Raw genomic sequence first — 18,052 nt, forward strand, 5'->3', positions numbered from 1 at the left:
GCTGCAATTGTTTTGATGCTGCGATGGCTTCTCTCAGTTATACTATTGCCAGACACCCCATAAACGCATCTAAGCCGCAGCCACACACCCCATTCTTGTAAGAACTGCCTCATCTGATGGCTGCAAAAGGCTGGGTCGTTGTCCGTCAGCACTTCATCGGGCACACCTCTTTCACAGAACATGGATGACAGCTGGCGAATAATGTTGCAAGAGTCCTGGCGCCCGAGGAGTCTCCAGACCGCGAAACGTGTATCCCACAATCGATGAGGGTAAGGAAGTGGTTGCCACCGTAGTGTGTGATGTCCATGCTTACTCTCTGTCACTTACCACTCACTCCCAACTCCCCTTTCTTCCATCGTGCTGGAGTTGGGTCGATTGATTGGCAGGCCTCGCAACTTTCCACCACTCTTCGGATATCTTTTTTTTCTACTCCTGGAACAATCATCTTGACAAAGTACAGTGTCCGCTTGATACCAGGATGTTCACACTGTTGATGAATATCCATGATGCGCGCTGCATCCACATTACACACAACTGCTGCACATGTGTTTTGCAGATTATCAGAATCTCTCCGAGCACCAGCCAGAAGCCATTGTTGAGGGACTCTTGTCAGAGCATCTGCTCTGTTGAGTGCAAACCTGATCAACACTACGTCCACGGTCAGGTTGTACACTGTGATGGTGTCGACCAAGGTGGCAAGCCATCTTCAAATTAACATCTCACTCGATGCTCATGTCGTCAGCCGTGCTCTTCCACTTAATGCATCGGTTATCCACCGATGAGTGCATGCCGAGTCAGTCATGATATGTAGAACCTTGGCTTGCCATTGAAGCGCCAAGTTAACGCCCTTCAATGTGGCATCAAGTTCGGCCAGATTCATGTGCCTCGAATCATTCTCAGGCCAAAGCCAACAGGCATCTGCAATAATGGAATCCTTCCTTTGAATACTAGAGACTGGACCGTGTATAGGTCACTTTGCACATTCCAGAATTCTTTAACATTTGGCTGTAGAAGATCCTTGTGTTCAGGGAATCCCTTTTCTATTGTTTCTACGAGGTTCAGGTATTGGTGATCCATTGTGGCTTCTTGCTGTATGCATACCATCTTGATAGGAGATGTTTCTTGGTTGTATCGGGATTCTATTCCAGCTTGCAACACTTCTATGCTGTCTGATTCAGCTGCTGCGACTTTGGTGGTTTGGTGGGAGGTGTAGGAATACGGGACATGGTATTTGCTCCACCATTGGCGTTGCCTGGTATTGATATGGCCCTGAACCGGTACATCAGGGTCTGCTCTCTGATATCTAAAATCCTGGGATTTTTTATTTCGTCCAAGCTACGATCATTGAATATCGGCACAAGGGGTTTGTGGTCAATAGCAAGTATCAGGTGGGGGCAGCCTAAATCAAACATTTTGTAGTTTTCCAATTCAAACTTTATAGCTAAAGCTTCCCCTTCAATTGGTGCATACCGGTTTTCAGCAGGTTTAGTGAATCGGGAGCCAGTATATAGAACTTTTAAATGCCTTGGCCTATAACGGTGGTCCATTGTGGACAGCATGCACAATGTTTTTGGAGTAGGGTAAATCGTATTCCTGCTCGACTCCAGTCTGTAGTCAGACATGTTCGGCGATTTATTTCAAATGTTCGAACACCATCCCGGATGCTTTCTAGGATTGTTTCCTTGGATTGCTGGAAGAGTTGTTCCAATGTATTGTCCCAGTAAAAACCTGCTGTTATGTTTCAGTAGTTCTCTGAAGGCGACATGATGGGTGCTTGGGCAAATGCATATGAAACTTGGTTAATCAGACCAAAGAAAGATCTAACTCCTGTAATGTTTGTCGGTGATGGGATGTTTCTGATTCCCTCAAGTAATTTTTGAGATGGTCTGTACCCTGTTAGGCTGATGTCGAAGCCAGTAAACTCTACATTGTCCTTTTCAAATTGAATTTTTTTTGGGTTAAATACTATTCCATTTTCAGCACATAGTATGATATATCTAATGGTGTGCCAAAAGGACAGTGCCATATCATCATCCAACAAGATAGAACCGTCCACACAGCGAACCAAATTTTTGAGGTCGACCGTTCTACGTAGGCTGCCGTCTTTTTTGGGGACTGTGATCATTCTTAAAATCCATGTTATTGATGTCCCTGCTGGCACTGGTTCAATGAGGTTCAGTACTACATCTGCATCAAGCTGGGATTTAACAGCCTCTTTCCAGTGATGGGGGACAGGGATTGGTTTGTGAACAGCCTTAGGTTGGTGGTTGTCAAGGAATGTGATAGTAAGCGGTTATCCGATCATGGTCTGCAATTTCTGGTGCGTACATGTATTAAATGCACTGCTGGCAAAGTGGCATTTGATTCAGCTTTGTATCTCTCTTCGATATTCAGGTGCGGCGGGAAATGGCAGCTTGTCTGGTAGTGATGGGCATGGTGGTCTGTATGGGCATCCGCAAGGGGTTAACATTTGGTCAGTTGGTTTGGCGTCCATCTTTGTGGTGGCTACCAGACTACTAAGTTGTGCTGGAAAGTCGTTGTTGATAATTTTTAGTTTTTTCAGGGCCGTTTATAGGCCATTAACCCTTGGGCTGATGTATATCACCTCCGAACATGCTTCCTTACCGAGTGACATTGTGCCAATTAAGGTCCCCATGTTTACAGTGTGCAATTGATATTCATCCCAATACTCGGTTGAACTGTATCATACATGTTCTCTATAAATTCTTTGTGAAAACAGCATCTTCTTTCTTGTCGGTTGCGTGACACTGCTGTCCGAACTTTCACCTTCCCGTTCCCACTTGACGCGTCTTCTCTCCACTCCAAAACGAACTTCTGCAACTTTAGCTTTTCTCTTCTACAAATACAACTTCTCTGCTCGCAATCAAACTTCAGAATGCCCTCCTTCCCCAAATCACTTCTCTTTTATCTCCAATCAGGAGCATCTCATTTGCATACCTCGTGATCACCCTGTAGGCATATAAAGAAACAGGGCAGCCATTTTTGTTTCTTTTTTCTTCATTATGAACACGAGGTAAGCCACACAAAAACGCGGTCGGTCGTTCTTGTTTCTTTTTTCTTCATTTACACCACACGCTCCCCTGATCTTCGAGATCAATAGGATACTTCGTAATCCTCCATCCAAGCAGGCCGCCTCCTCTCACATCGAGGCCTCTGGGGAACAACTTCTCGGGGGTTAACGTTTTCAGGTTCACTACAACGCGGGCCTAAGTCAGGTCGAGCAGCATCATTTGCTTCTCGGTGGCCCTCGATTTCTTCTTCTTCACTGCCCTCACTGTATACCGGCAATGTCACACGATGCAGGTCTAAGATATGCCGGGGAACGCCATTCACAATCACATTGTTCTTCGACTGCAATCCTGTTGCGACCCCTCTTTTCCAACGAGTGGTACACTGTGTATTGGGGGGTTTCACCCACACCTCTTCACCTACTTTGATAGTGGCTTCTTCACTCTCAATTCCTGCTGTTTTGTTGCATGGATGCCGCCACTTATATGTGAAAACGGCCCTATGAGGCACAGTTGTCTCATCTTGTTTGGTCTTCGGCGAGATGTTATACCAAAACACCGCCTCTATGGGTGATACGTTGCTTTTTTCTGCAGCGGCTTTAATGGTGCGATGATTCCTCTCCACTATTCCGTTGCCACTCGGCCGATACGCTGCTCTGAAAAATTGCCTTACTCCCCACTTATCGCACACCCCTTTAAAGGCTTCTGATCGGAAAGCGGGGCCATTGTCCATTAAGAGTTCCTCAACCGGCCCTCTCTCCAAAAATATCTCCTCGATGACCCCTCCGATCGCCCATGCATCTTCTGCCCTGATCTCTCTCCAGATGGCAAACCTTCCCGGTCCACAATCGACCATCGACAGATACAATTTGTGGCGATAGTGTGTCACATCAATGGCCAATCGCTTCCAGTCTTCCGCAACGTGTAGCTCTCCTGCTTCGTGTCTGGACAGTCCAGGGTCAATTGATTGGCACTCTCGACAGTTCTCCACCACCTCCCTAACCTCCTCCTCGGTGGTCTCCGGGTAAACCTCTCTGGCTAGGAATAACGTTCGTTCTCGACCAAAGTGGTGCATTTCGTGTGACTCTTTGACTTCTTCCCCTGCACAGCATACCGAGGGGACCTCCTTTCCCTCCTGCAGCCAGGCCTTCTTCACGCATGTCATCGAATCCGCCTTGTTTTTTTCTGACGGGACCAACACAACAGATACTCTCAACTGGAATTCCGCTATCAGGTCAGTGAGCGCTCCGAGTCTGCGCTTGATCAGCATTTCCGCAGCACCCCTGGTCTTAACTCTCTTATCGCCAGTTACTGCCGACCGAATCCACGACGCTACCGTTGCCGAATCGGTTTTGACTTCAATTATTTTCAATCCCCATTTCAGGGCCACATTGATTCCTTTTATAGCAGCATCTAGTTCTGCTACGTTGATATGGGAGAAGTCGTTGTTTTTTCTTAGCCACGCCGCATCCTCCACAGTTACACCTCCTATCTCTAGTACGACGCCCAACGCCAGGCTACTGGCATCGCACCAAATCACACCCGCGTCTTCGCCACTGACATACCATTTCCCTTTCACTGAGTCCTCATTCCTCACTCTCGCAATAACTTCTTGCAGCATGTTCGTGACCTCCTTCGTCACACGGCCTTCCCAGTCATCAGTGCCTGTTTGTCGTTTAATGAAGCTGCATGCTATCCTGAGCCAGCCAGCGATAGGATAGTGCCCGACCAGCCTCCCGCAGACTGAGAAGAGTTCTCGCCTCGTCAGCTCAGATCCGACTTCGGGTATTGCATTCCCTCGTTCGAAGACAAGCCTGTCTTTTCCATCTCGCCTTAGTTTCAACCCCAGCACCGCTCCTCCATCTAGGGCCTCCGCCGGTTTTGCGGTTAACCCATACTTCTCGACATGGCTTCTTACTTTCTCTGCTGTCACCTCTGCCTCCTCCACCAGGATGTCGTCAATGTACGAGCTAGTGGCCTCCTCCACTGTACAGTCTTTGCTCAGCACTGTCTTCAGTACGGCAGTCATAATTTTGGGGGCTGAACTCAGCCCAAAGCCTAACCTCGTTAGACAATACACCCGCCCCTTGTACCGGACCAGCTGGTACTGCCAGAGTTTTTCATCTACATTGATCTGCAGATATGCCGATTTCAGATCGACAATCCTAGTGGCCCGCCCCATTCTTCTCCATTTCCTCATGACATCCTCACATACGTCGATCCCCGTTCCAGTGTGGCAGGCTACGTGTCTGTTCAATTCTCTAAAATCCAGCACGGGCCTAATCTTGTTTTTGGTAGGCTGAACAACCGCCAGTAGTGGCAACATTCCTTTTTCTTCCCCTGTCCACAGTTTCAGAATTCCTTCTTTTATCCACCTCTCCACTTCTTCCTCGAATCCTTTTCTTATTTCTCCTCGCAGGGTGTTTTTGTAGCAGCCCACCTTATTCTGTAGTTCTGGGGGCCCGGAGATCCATTTCCATTCCACCGTCCACCTCACGCCATCAAACTTCGCCAGGAAATCTTTGTCCTCAATGCAGCAAACCTCCGGTTTTGGGGTTCTGACAGTTCTATCACCTTCCACTCCTGCCATCCCCACTGCGCTAAGACGTCCAAACGTCACTTGGCCCCCTCTTAACGTAGCGCCCCCAGTCGGTTAATTGCACTCATACCTATAATCACGTCGACACCACCGACCAGATTATTCAACACTAGGGCTTGCAGTTCAATGGGCACCCCTTGCACCATTACTTCCGCTGTCGTCTCTCCAAGGCATTTCACATCCCTGCCATCCACGGTCCTAATAATCCTGGTTCCGCTCCATGACCTCGCGACATTCCTTGCTAACAGCGTTGTAGTGCAGCCTGTGTCGACAAGGGCTATGGCTCTCTTCCCATTGACTACCACCGGTAACCGAGGCAATGTTCCATCATGCGCCATTTCCACACAGAAGGGGTAACCACTGGCGCAATAGCTCCCCTTCACTCGTTTCCCTGGTCCCGTGCAGCAACACAATAGCGGCTAATATGCCCCACTTGTCCACATCGGTAGCACGTGATCCCTGGTCTCGGCTCTTTGCAGTCCTTGATCAGATGAGGACCCTGGCACCGGAAACACTTGATGGCAGGTCTCCCCTCCTGTCGCCTCGCCAGCTGCCTCTCATTCAAATGAGGCCTCATGCACATATTTCCACTCACAGCTGCAGCCACGATTGGGCTTTTAACATTTTTCACTAGGACTCTGGCGTGGACCAAGAGATCGTCCACTTCCATAGAATGGATCCCCGTGATTCTCTGCATGTTCGCAGAGATTTCCTCTGGGAAGCCGTTCACTAGGTACAGCTTTACCGTCATCTCCAGGCTCCTCCCCACGTAACCAGCCAACCCTGCCAGTCTCCTGATCTCTGCCGCAAAGACGTCAACGGACTCGCCGGTCCACCTCAAACTTGACAGCTTGCCAAGTGCTTCAAATGGGCCCTCCGCGAAGGCCAATTTCAGCCTTTGCTCCACTAAGGCAAGGTCTTCCTTGTCTTCATCTCGCATCTGCTGGTAAATCGTGAGGGCTTCCCCCTCTAAGTATAGCGGCAGCAGGGTGACCACATCTATCTTTTGCAGCTTCGCCACCATTTTTAATTTCTCCAGCCACTTAATCAGGTCACCCTCCCCAGTAAAGGGTCTCAACATCTGAGTGCTCAGTCTCCACTCAACCATGTTAATTTGCTTGATGCGCCGAAATAGCTTGTCGTTGGCGTTACACTGCTGTCCGAACTTTCACTTTCTGGTTACCACTTGACGCGTCTTCTCTCCACTCCAAAACGAACTTCTGCAACTTTAGCTTTTCTCTCCCCGAATCCGACTTTTCTCTTCTATAAATACAACTTCTCTGCTCGCAATCTAACTTCAGAATCCCTTCCTTCCCCAAATCACTCCTCTTTTATCTCCAATCAGGAGCATCTCATTTGCATACCTCGTGATCACCCTGTAGGCATATAAAGAAACAGGGCAGTCATTTTTGTTTCTTTCTTCTTCATTATGAACACGCGGTAAGCCACACAAAAACGCGGTCGGTCGTTCTTGTTTCTTTTTTCTTCATTTACACCACAGCTCTAAGCTTGGTTTGCTCAGTAGGTTGTTATGCCTGAGCATGTGAGCTGTTTCTTTAAGTTTTCTCACTTTCCAGTGGGTCTCTCTGTTTATTTTTTTTACTTCATCCCAATGGGGGCGATGGTCCCCCCTCTCCATCCAGACATGGTTGGCTATACCCGATTTTTCCGTCTCCCCTTTAGTTACAAAACTTTCACTCTGACAGACCCCCCTGAAAACAAAAATTTAGTTGGGGTAAAAAGGGTGTATAATATAAGGATGACACAAATAACGAAGAATACAAAGCTAGATATTAGGGGACATGTTGTACCAAAATGTGGCCTCTTCAGGCGATATTCTTCCTCTCTCAGCTATTGCTTTCACGGTCCGATGATGTCGCTCCACAATGCCATTTCCTCCAGGTCTGTAGGCTGCCCTGTAATAACTTTTAATCTTCCATTTTTTTAGCATCGTCTGAAAGATTTCTGAGCGAAAAACAGTGCGATTGTCCATTATCACCTCCCTTACTAGACCTCGTTCAAGCATCACCTTTTCTAATTCAGTTGCAACTGCAGATGCGGCTTCCACTCGCAGTTCCTTCCATATCGCCAGTCTACTTGGCCCACAATCAATTATTGATAAGTACGCTCCCCCTCGGTAGTGTGCTATGTCAATAGCTAGTCTCGTCCAGTTCGTTAAAACTCCAATTTCCCCAGGATTATGTATATTTGGGGCAGGATCGATCGATTGACACCGAACACAGTTCTTTACTATCATCTGAATTTCTTCCCGTTTTACATTCGGATCCACTTGCCTCACCAAATATAATGTTCTCTCCACTCCCATGTGATGCATGTCATGGAACTCTTTAGTTTCTCCAATTCCAAGAGAGCATATCGGCGCCTCCTCTTTCTCAATTAACCACTGTTTTTTTTATCCGTGTTAGCGCATCTGCCTTGTTTCTTTCAGAAGGCACAAACACTGCTTTTATTTGCAGTTTCAATTCAGACATCAACTCTCTAAGCATCCTAATCTCCGCTTTATTATCACTTCTCCGGCACCCTTTGTTCGTATTCTGCCACTCTCCTCCACAGTAGAGTTCACCCAACTGAGTACAGTGGCTGAATCAGTTCTTATTTCAATATTTGTCAGTCTCCATTTGATAGCTAAATTGACACCCTTTAGAACAGCATCTAATTCAGCTATGTTAATGTGATTAAAGTCATCACTTTTCCTCAGCCAAGTTGCATCTTCCGCCACCACACCGCCAATCTCGACAACCACGCCAGTTGCAACATTGCTTGCATCACACCACACGACTCCTGTGCTCACTTCAGGTATGTGCCAAGCGCCATTTACAGGGTCTTCTTTTTTCACCTCAGCTAGAACCTCCTGCATCACTTTCATGGTTTTGCAATCAACTTTTTCTTCCCAATCCATTCCATTTGCTCTTCTTTTCACATAGCTGCATGCTAATCGCAGCCATCCAGCAATTGGATAGTGCCCCAATAATTTACCACAGATCGAAAATAGCTCCCGCCTACTAATTTCTCCTCCCATCTCTGGGATCTCGTTGCCTCTCCTGAACATTAGTGCATCCATCTTATTTTTCATAAGCTTAAGGCCCAGTGCCGCTCCTCCGTCCAGGGATTCCGGAGATTTTGCTGCTAACCCAAACCCCTTCAAATGTTCCACAACTTCCTGTGTCGATATTTTCGTTACGTCTACCATTATATCATCAATGTATGAATCAGTGGCCTCTTTCGTCCTACTTCCTTTCTTTAATACTGTTTTTTAAAATGGCTGCCATAATCTTTGGTGCGACATTAAGTCCGAATCCTAATCGTGTTAGGCAATAGGTTTTTCCTTTATAACAGGCCAGCTGGTACTGCCATAGTTCCTTTGCCACATGTAGTTGCAGGTAGGCAGACTTAAGGTCCACTATTGCGGTCCCTCCTACCAACTGTCTCCACTTTCTTATCTTTTCATCACACACATCTATTATGTCGCTCCCTGTATGACACGCCACAAAACGGTTCAACTCACGAAAGTCGAACACTGGCATAACTTTCCGTTTTGTGGCCTGAAATACTGCCATCAATGGCAACACGCCTTTTCTTTCTCCTTTCCATGGTAACAGAATACCATCCGATATCCATCTTTCCACCTCTTTCTCGAATTCTAATTTCTTATCGCCTTCCAGAGAGTTTTTATAATATTGGACTTTGTTCTGCAATACTGGAGGCTCTCCCTTCCATGTTCATCTTACTGTCCATTTATCTCCATCGAAGTTTGCTTCAAAGTCTTTATCCTCGATTTTGCAAACATTCAGCTGATGGGCAGCCACGGCACATTGTATATCTCCAAACTTCACTTTGGCTTTCTTTATAGTTACACCTCCCAGCTCATTAATCACGTCCATTCCAATTATGACGTCGATCCCATCAACGATGTGATTCATCAAGATTGCCCTCACCTTTACGTGCATTCCACAGACTTTTATCTCCACTTGTCTGGCTCCTTTACATTCTATATTCCTCCCATCAACTGCTTTCACTGTACCGCTCCTTCCATATCCCTTCAAAAGTTTGGAATTGATTAAAGTAGTGGTGCACCCAGTATCGACAAGTGCAGTCATTACAGAATCATTCACCTCTACTTCTATTATAGGAAGAGGCCAGTATCGCGCCTTCATTTCATTGCTAGGGTAGCTTGCGGCGCAGAAGCTCCCCCTTGCCCGTTTCCCTGAATCTGAGGACAATATCTCGCAATGTGGCCAAATTTTCCACAATTGTAGCATGTTGCCCTGGCCCTAGGGATCTCTGTACAATCTTTTTTTAGGTGCGGTCCTTGGCATCTAAAGCACTGAAGACTTGATTCTTTCTTTCCCTTATTAGTCTCATTAGTTTGCGCACTTGCGGCCAATGTCCGAGTTTCTGCGACCCTTTTGCTGACTAAAAGCCGTGCAGTCGGTATCAGTTTGCTGACATCCATTCTCTCTATGTTCGGTAGCTGCTGTAATGCCACAGATACATCGTCTGGGAATCCAGTTATGAATGCCAGTTTGGCTGTATGTTCCAGCCCTCTTCCCAGATATCCGACCAGACCAGCCAATCTTTTGATTTTATTAGCATAAACATCCACCGATTCTCCTGTCCACTTGAATCGTTGCAGTTTTTCGTATGCCTCAAAAGGCCCCTCAGTGAAGGCGGTCACGAGTCTCCTTTCTATCAGTTCTGCATCTTCTTGTTCTGCATTATTCATCTCAAGATAGAGAGCGAGTGCATCTCCCTGCAAAAAAAGTGGAATAAAACTGGCAAGGTCTGGCACATGTTGAAGCTTAGCCACCAGTTTTACTTTCTTTATCCATCCGACTACATCACCTTCTCCACTAAAAGGCGGTATCACATCTTTTCCCAATCTCAACATCCCAGATTCCATGATCTGTTCTAGCTAGCTTGTGGTTAAATACAATGACCCCACAACTCAATTTTCACTCTTCAATCCTGCAGCCCAATGCACTTCTGACAGCAATTGCTTCTGCCAAACAAAAAAGACACCCTCTCTCCCAAAAACAGGCTTTTTATAGGACAAAACTGTCCAAAGTTATTTGCATACTCTTCCAATGATCTCTAGTCTATAAATAGACGCAGTGGCCATTCTCTTCTTCTTCTACTTTCTTCTTTCACTCTCTGAAGCGGGCGTTGCCAGTGGTAAAAGGTTTGCACGATTTTTTTTTTACTACTTTCTAGGGAAATTGCTCTTGACATATAAAAGGCCTTCGACAAGGTATGGCATAAGGGTCTACTTTGCAAGATTTCCAGCTACGGTATAACTGAACATGTTTTCTCAATCATTAAATCATTTCTCTTCGATAGGCTCATAAGAGTAGTGGTAGATGGACAAAAATTGGAGGCCTGCAATATAAATGCTGGAGTCCCTCAGGCAATCCTGGGCACAACTCTCTTCCTGATCTACATCAATGACCTCCCAAAACACATACTTAAATCATTCGTTGACATCTATGCTGATGACACGACCATCTACGGCAACACATCAAAGGCTGTAAACGACAAAGTTCTCTCTGGTTCTCTCTCCTCTGATCTCGAGCGCGTGGTTCAGTGGGGGAAGATGTGGCTGGTTACCTTTAATGCATCCAAAACCAAACTCCTATCCTTACATCATCAACGATCTGATCCCCAGCTGGCATCAATTATGATGGATGGCTCTCGTCTGGGTGAGGCCCCGTGTTTTGACAAGCTTCTGGGTTTGACCTTTACTCCTGATCTGAAATGGAACACGTACATCAAGTCTGTTGCCATGGTCGCTGGAAAGATGGTGGGACCCTTCTACCGCTCCAGAAGATATCTCACTACTGATGCAATTCTCTATCTATATAAAAGCCAAGTACGTCCAAGGATGGAATACTGCTGCCATATCTGGGCAGGAGCTGCTAAAAACAGCCTATACTGCCTTGACAGAGTACAAAATAGATTTCGTGGCTTAGTGGGGGATGCCCTTTTCTCTACCCTGCAACCTCTCTCCCACAGAAGAGACGTTGCGAGCCTATCCTTGTTTTATCGTTATTTCCATGGCAGGTGCTCATCTGAACTCCAATCTCTGGTCCCCTCTCGCCAATCTTTCACGAAAAACACCCGTCTAGCTGAATCCACTGTGAAAAATTTCCCCCACTCTATATCTGTGCCTAAATCAAAACGCGGATTCCATGAACAAGGCTTCTTTCTTAAAACTGCACACCTGTGGAACTCTGTTCCGTCTGCCTGCTTCCCACCGGACTACAACTTGGATGTCTTCAAGTCCAATGTTAACAAATTCCTAATGAACCGCCCTCTTAAGTAAACACTTTATCAAATCTCCACACTAACGTAATGTACTTGCAATAACCCTTATCCCTAAGTTGCTTCCGGGCCTTGATAAGTGGTGATCACTGTGTAAAAAAAAAGAAAAGACACAAGGAATGTATAAGGGGCAAATACTCCTATCCGATGTCCTCTAATTTTTAGTCCCCTACAACCCCCCCCCCCCAAATACATTGATTGAATGTTGTGAGAGGATTTTTTTTATGTAGAGAAAAAGTCTCTTAAATGGGCAGGGTATTTTACCTGTCTGCCCGAACGTGTTTTTTGGGTGACTTTAAGAGGTCCATGGTACGGTAGTTGCAGGGTATGCGACCTAGCTGTATCGCAAACAAACACATGTGTGCATGTCTCTAGTGGCTTTGACACATATGTGTTAGTGCACTTTATTTCTGATGGAGAATATGCCATTTTGGCCATGGTTCTTGTTAATCTATCAACGAATGATGCGGGGTCCCAAACTCTAGTTGGTGTATCACAAAAGTATTATGCTGGCAGGCGTAGTGTGATACCATACAGCGCTTCTGCTGCTGAGCAATTCATATCCCTGTTTACTGCTGTGCGCAAACCCAGCAAAATTAGAGGAAGGTGTTCTAACCACTTTGTACTGCTGGTACGCACTGCGTGTAAAGAGGCCTTTAGGCTGCGCTGTAGACGTTTGACTGCACCATTTGCTTGTGGATGGTGTGCTGTGGTGTGTATACTTCTGGTGCTCAAAAGTCCTGATAGTTTATGAAACAGTTCAGACTCGAACTATCTACCTCTGCCAGTTGCCACATTTTCCGGGACACCGAATCTTGCTACCCACCCAGTGAGGAAAGTTCTGGCTGTTGTGTATACTGTCATATTCGGCATTAGTAAGGCTTCAAACCACCTTGAAAATCTGTCGACACATGTCAACAGATAGCTTTGGCCTTCGCATGTCGGAAATGGACCGGTGATGTTGAGGTGTATGTGCTTGAACCTCTCATCTGGTACTGGAAATGTGCCTAGTGGCGCACGTGTATGTCGACCGACCTTGGCTTTTGGACACTGCACACACTTCTTCGTCCATCTTCGCCGTCTGCTTTCATCCTCGGCCAGACATACCTGTCTGTCATTAAATGTATCGACGCATTGGCCCCTGGGTGTGATAATCCATGTACCGCATTGAATATGTCTTTCCTTAAGGGTGCTGGGACATATGGGCGCAGTTTGTTAGTGCTGATATCACACACTATTTGTCTAGGGCCGTTGGGGCGTGCCATTTTCACCAGTTGCAGTGATGTTCCATTATTCTACAGAAGCTTCTGTAGGTGCTCGGCTTTTCTTGCTCCATAGCTAAGGTGTTGGCCTCGACGGAAGGTTCCAATGTGAAGAAGTTTATTCCTCGTGACAGTGTATCTGCTGGTATATTGTCAGTTCCCTTCACGTGTCTGACATCCGACGTAAACTGTAGGATATAGTCCAATTGACGAGCTTCTCGGGGAGAGTATTTGTCTGAGGAGGACTGCAGACCGCCTAATAGAGGCTTGTGGTCAGTCATCAAGTAGAATGGGTGTCCCTCTAGCAGCTGCCAATAATGTCCTATTGCTGAAAACGAGGCCAACAACTCTCTGGAAAAGTGCTGTAGCGTGTTTCTGCGTCAGTCAATATCCTGGAGAACAAAGAAATAAGTCGCCAGTTCCCATTACATTTTTGCTGCAGGACCGCTCCAATTCCAGATGCAGATCATCTACTGCCATGCAAAGTTCACTATCGGGTTGAATGTGGGATAGCTTTGCTGTGTCTTCTAGCATGGCCTTTACTTTGTTGAATGCTGCTATTGCTTCCTCCGATAGTGTAATGTTACAGTTCTTCACATTTGTCAGCATACCTGTAAATGCCAAAAGTACTTGGCAACATGAGGCAGAAACTTACGATAGAAGTAAACTAATCCTAAAAATTGCCGCAACTGTCTCATTGTAGCACGAATAGGAAAATCTCGGATGGACTTGACTGTCTGTGGGGACGGGGAAATTTCCCTCTGTAAAATATGGTGCCCCAAAAATATAACCTCGGATTGACCAAAAGTACACTTTGATGGATTTAAAACAATACCATATTGGTTCAGGCGATTGAATACTTGGTGCACATGGTCTATGTGTTCCTGCTTATTCTTGCTAGCAATGAGGACGTCATCTATGTATACACACAGAAATGGCAAGTCTCTCAGAACCTGGTCTATAGAACGTTTGAGCTGTGTTGCGTAAACCAAATGGCACACACAAAAATTCAAACATTCCCAACCGTGTGGTAATTGCCGTTTTGGGAATATGTTCGGGTTGTAAAAGGAGGGGACCGATATTGAAGGATATTCCTTCAAAAGACTCAGAAAAGCTTCGTCCTGGTATTCATGTGCTACATGTGGGCCTAATGGTGTTCCAGTCCCCACCACCCTACATGCTGCAAGTTGTGTGCTTGGATCTCTGAGACACTGGCCTGACATATCTACTACCAGGCCAAATGCTTGTAGAAAATCAGTACCCAGTATAGCACTGCTTACGTCAGCCACTATAAAACGTGGATAAATGATCTGCGTAAACCCAAGTTGAGGTCCATGCCCCTCTCCCCATGAGTCCGTATTATCGAACCGTTTACAGCTCGCAATATAAATTTACAGGGAGGAGACCTTTTGTCAACTGATGTTGCCGGGATAAGGGAAACTTGTGCCCCACTGTCCACTAAAAACGAGATGCCTGTGTTCCTATCTACAACATAAAGTAGGCCGCCAGAGCAGGATGCACCGACAGTTGATGCCGCTCTCGTCTGTCGGTTTAGGCTTTTCCCTGCCCCTTATAGTTGCAAGGTGGAATACAAGAGTTGGCATTTTCGCCAAATCTCTTGTGCTTCTAACAAATAGCTTCTTGTTTGCGTTCCCGGACTGGCTGCGACCTCCTCTGCTGCCATGTCCCTGCTTCTGTTGTAATGATAGTCTGGTGATGTCTTCCGCCATTCTGTTCATATGGGCTTCCAACCGTTTTTGGCCCTCCATTAATTTTTCCAGAAGCTCGTCTTTTCCAGAGGTCTGCACGCTGGATACTGCAGACGATTGTGTGGATAATATGTCTGCAATGTGATCTGCCATGACGGCGAGTTGTTCCACATGCGTGGACTCGTCCTGAGCAGCAATAGCCACCTTATACTCCGTTGGGATCCGTTGGAGAAAAATATGTTTAATGATGTTTTTATCCATTGCACCTTCCGCTAATTTTTGTAGCCGTTTTAGAAATCGGGACGGCTTGCTATCTCCCAGGGTCTCTTGTTCCGACAACTGCGAAATACGCTTATGTGTGGAATCGTACGGCTTCTCCGTAGGCGGATAGATTATTAACTCTCTTACCTCAGTAATTTTATCCTGAGGTAAAATGGATGCGACGTATCAGAGTTTCTCTGCCTGGTTGTTAATCGATTTTTGTTTGAAAAATAAATCGAGTTGAGAAAAAAACAAAGTAGGGTCGTCGCGTACTAATAAGGCATTAAGATTACAAGTTGTCGCCATTTTAAAAAAAAAATATTTATTTATTTTCTTTTACCGCACTGGAAACTACAACAGTCTAGTAGCAGAGCATGGAAAGAAAGGAATAGCAATAATACAACACGGAGGGTAAGGGGGCACAGAGACCGAACGCAACGTACTCGCTCATATCACCCAATCCCGTATCAGGCGCCGGATATGACCGTGGCAGGAAGACCGACAGCCGTTTTAGGAACGAAATTTTCCTAAAAGGAATAATTTAGTTTCGAAAAAAAAAAAAAACTTGTTGCATTTGTTGTGCATGATTAAAACAAAACCCTAGTTCTATCCTTATTCTATCGACAAAAATATGTAAAGAATAAAAGAAAAATCGTGTTGCTATCTTAATTACGCTAGACTACGAATTTTCATTTAGGAAATAATAATGAGAATTCTAGTAATAAAATTTACATCCTAACTTTTTCTTATTCTTCATAGAAATATTATTTTACTTTCTTTTTTTTTACAGAACTTATTATCTATATGCGTATATATATATATATATATATATATATATATATATATATATATATATATATATATATATATATTTCGGAGTCACCAATTTGTTAGTTTATACTAAATAGAAAAATACAAATAAAACACGTAGACCAATTACATTTACACATTTATTGTACACTGACAAACAATTAAAGAACAACACAACATAGTACGATGGAGGCAGTTCAATATTGTGGTGGAAAAAGATTCCCCTCTTCTTGAGAGGGAAAGTCAACACGTCTGCCCGTGACCAAAAGTAACAGACACAAGGAATATATAAGGAGCAGGTTACTCTTCCCCGGTGTCCTCTAATTTTTAGTCCCCTACAGAATCAATAAATCGAACGTCGAGAAAACTTTCGAAGCAAATGATATACCGGAGGACACTGCTCTCGTGAAGAAGAGACGAGCAATTCTTTTATCGGTTTGTGGGAGTAAGGTGTACAAACAAATATCAAATTTATTAGCCCCAGAAAAACCTAAAGATAAAGAATTTGACGAACTTTTCACACTGACGAAGAACTACTTCAGCCCAAAGCCGTCTGTGATCGTTCAGAGAACAAAGTTCTATACAAGAAACTGCCAACCGGGAGAGTCGATCACAGACTATGTGGCAGAGTTAAGAAGCATGTGTGAAGATTGTCGTTTTGGAACATTTTTGGACGAAATACTACGGGATAAACTCGTAGTAGGAGTAAAAGATGACAACATTCAGAGGAGACTACTTGCAGAGAGAGACACTATCACCTTAACGAAGCTTTCAACATAGCGGTCAACATCGAATCGGCTTCCAAACCTTTACAGGACATTCAAACAAAAAAATGGAAGTAAACAAAATTTTTGCACTACCACGTGGGCAGTCCGAAAAAATAAAACATGAAAATAGACCGCAGGAAAGGTCGGAAGAAGAGTGTACCCATTGTGGAGCAACACACGGAGCAAGTAAGTGCCCTTTTAGATATGCCATGTGTCACTACTGTTAAAGACGAGGGCACATAGCGGATAAATACTTTAAATTAAACATGAAAAAGAATTGTTGAGGCAAATAGAAGTGGAAGGCACAGACTCAGATATTCCGAGAAGTTTATATCATAAATAGAATCAGAGCGCCGCTGGAAAGAGTGGACCCCTACCGTGTAGATATCAACATTTGTGACAAGAGGGTTCCCATAGAGATAGATACAGGAGCATCTGTAACGATAATGGGACTGAAAACGTAGGAGAAAATAAGCAACAAAAAGTTGTTGGAGCTTATAAAAGTACGTCTTAAGTCTTATACGGAAAATTGTATTCAAGTGATTGGACAAACGAAAGTTCCAGTACAGTTGGATAGTCGTCGGATGGAATTACCGTTAATTGTGGTAGAGGGGGACTCACCCACACTCCTGGGCAGAAACTGGCTGCAACACGTGAGATTGCCATGGAAAGAGATTTTCAAGGTGCAAACAGTGAAGGAGGCAGACCAAGACAAACTGGAAGAAATATTAGCAAAGCATGAGGTTGTGTTCGATGGGAAGTTGGGTCAAGTGATAGGAACCTATGCCAGTTTGTATGCAGACCCAGAAACAAAACCCAGGTATTTCAAACCAAGGTCAGTACCCTATATGCTAAAGAAGAAAAAAGAAGATGAATTAGGGAGACTGCAAAAAGAAGGAACAATTTCACCAGTTGAATTCTCTGAATTGACTACACAAATAGTACCTATTTTAAAAGCAGATCAGTCTGTACGCATTTGTGGTAATTATAAAGTGACTATTAATCCAGTCACTAAATTGGATAATTATTTGATACCAAAAATGGAAGAATTCCAAGCATTTATATCAAGATAAGGAATACACTATATCACAACATCACCAAAACACCCCTCTTCAAATGGATTGGCGGAAAGATATGTGAGCATTTTTAAGAAAGGGATGAAGAAAATGGATCATGAGAAAGACTCCCTAAGTTCAAAACTGGTCCGTTTCTTGTTGTCATATAATTCCACACCACAAACGGTCACGGGCATATCACCAGCAGAATTATTAATGCA

General features: G+C 44.9%; 1 protein-coding gene across 1 annotated transcript; it reads left to right on the plus strand.

Moving 5' to 3' along the window:
• The first annotated feature begins 17,360 nt into the window (after positions 1-17,360).
• Positions 17,361-17,849, plus strand: LOC145280171 (uncharacterized). Its single transcript, XM_080131935.1, has one exon. The coding sequence runs from the start codon at positions 17,361-17,363 to the stop codon at positions 17,847-17,849; it is 489 nt and encodes a 162-aa protein (XP_079988061.1).
• The last annotated feature ends 203 nt before the right edge of the window (positions 17,850-18,052 follow it).

The sequence above is a fragment of the Euprymna scolopes genome, chromosome 7 (assembly GCF_053919585.1).
Source record: "Euprymna scolopes isolate OS-2025 chromosome 7, ASM5391958v1, whole genome shotgun sequence".
Classification (NCBI taxonomy): Eukaryota; Metazoa; Mollusca; class Cephalopoda; order Sepiida; family Sepiolidae; genus Euprymna; species Euprymna scolopes.

Coding starts and splice junctions, on each gene's coding strand:
- LOC145280171 (XM_080131935.1), top strand. CDS start 17,361: ATGGAATTACCGTTAATTGTGGTAGAGGGGGACTCACCCACACTCCTG.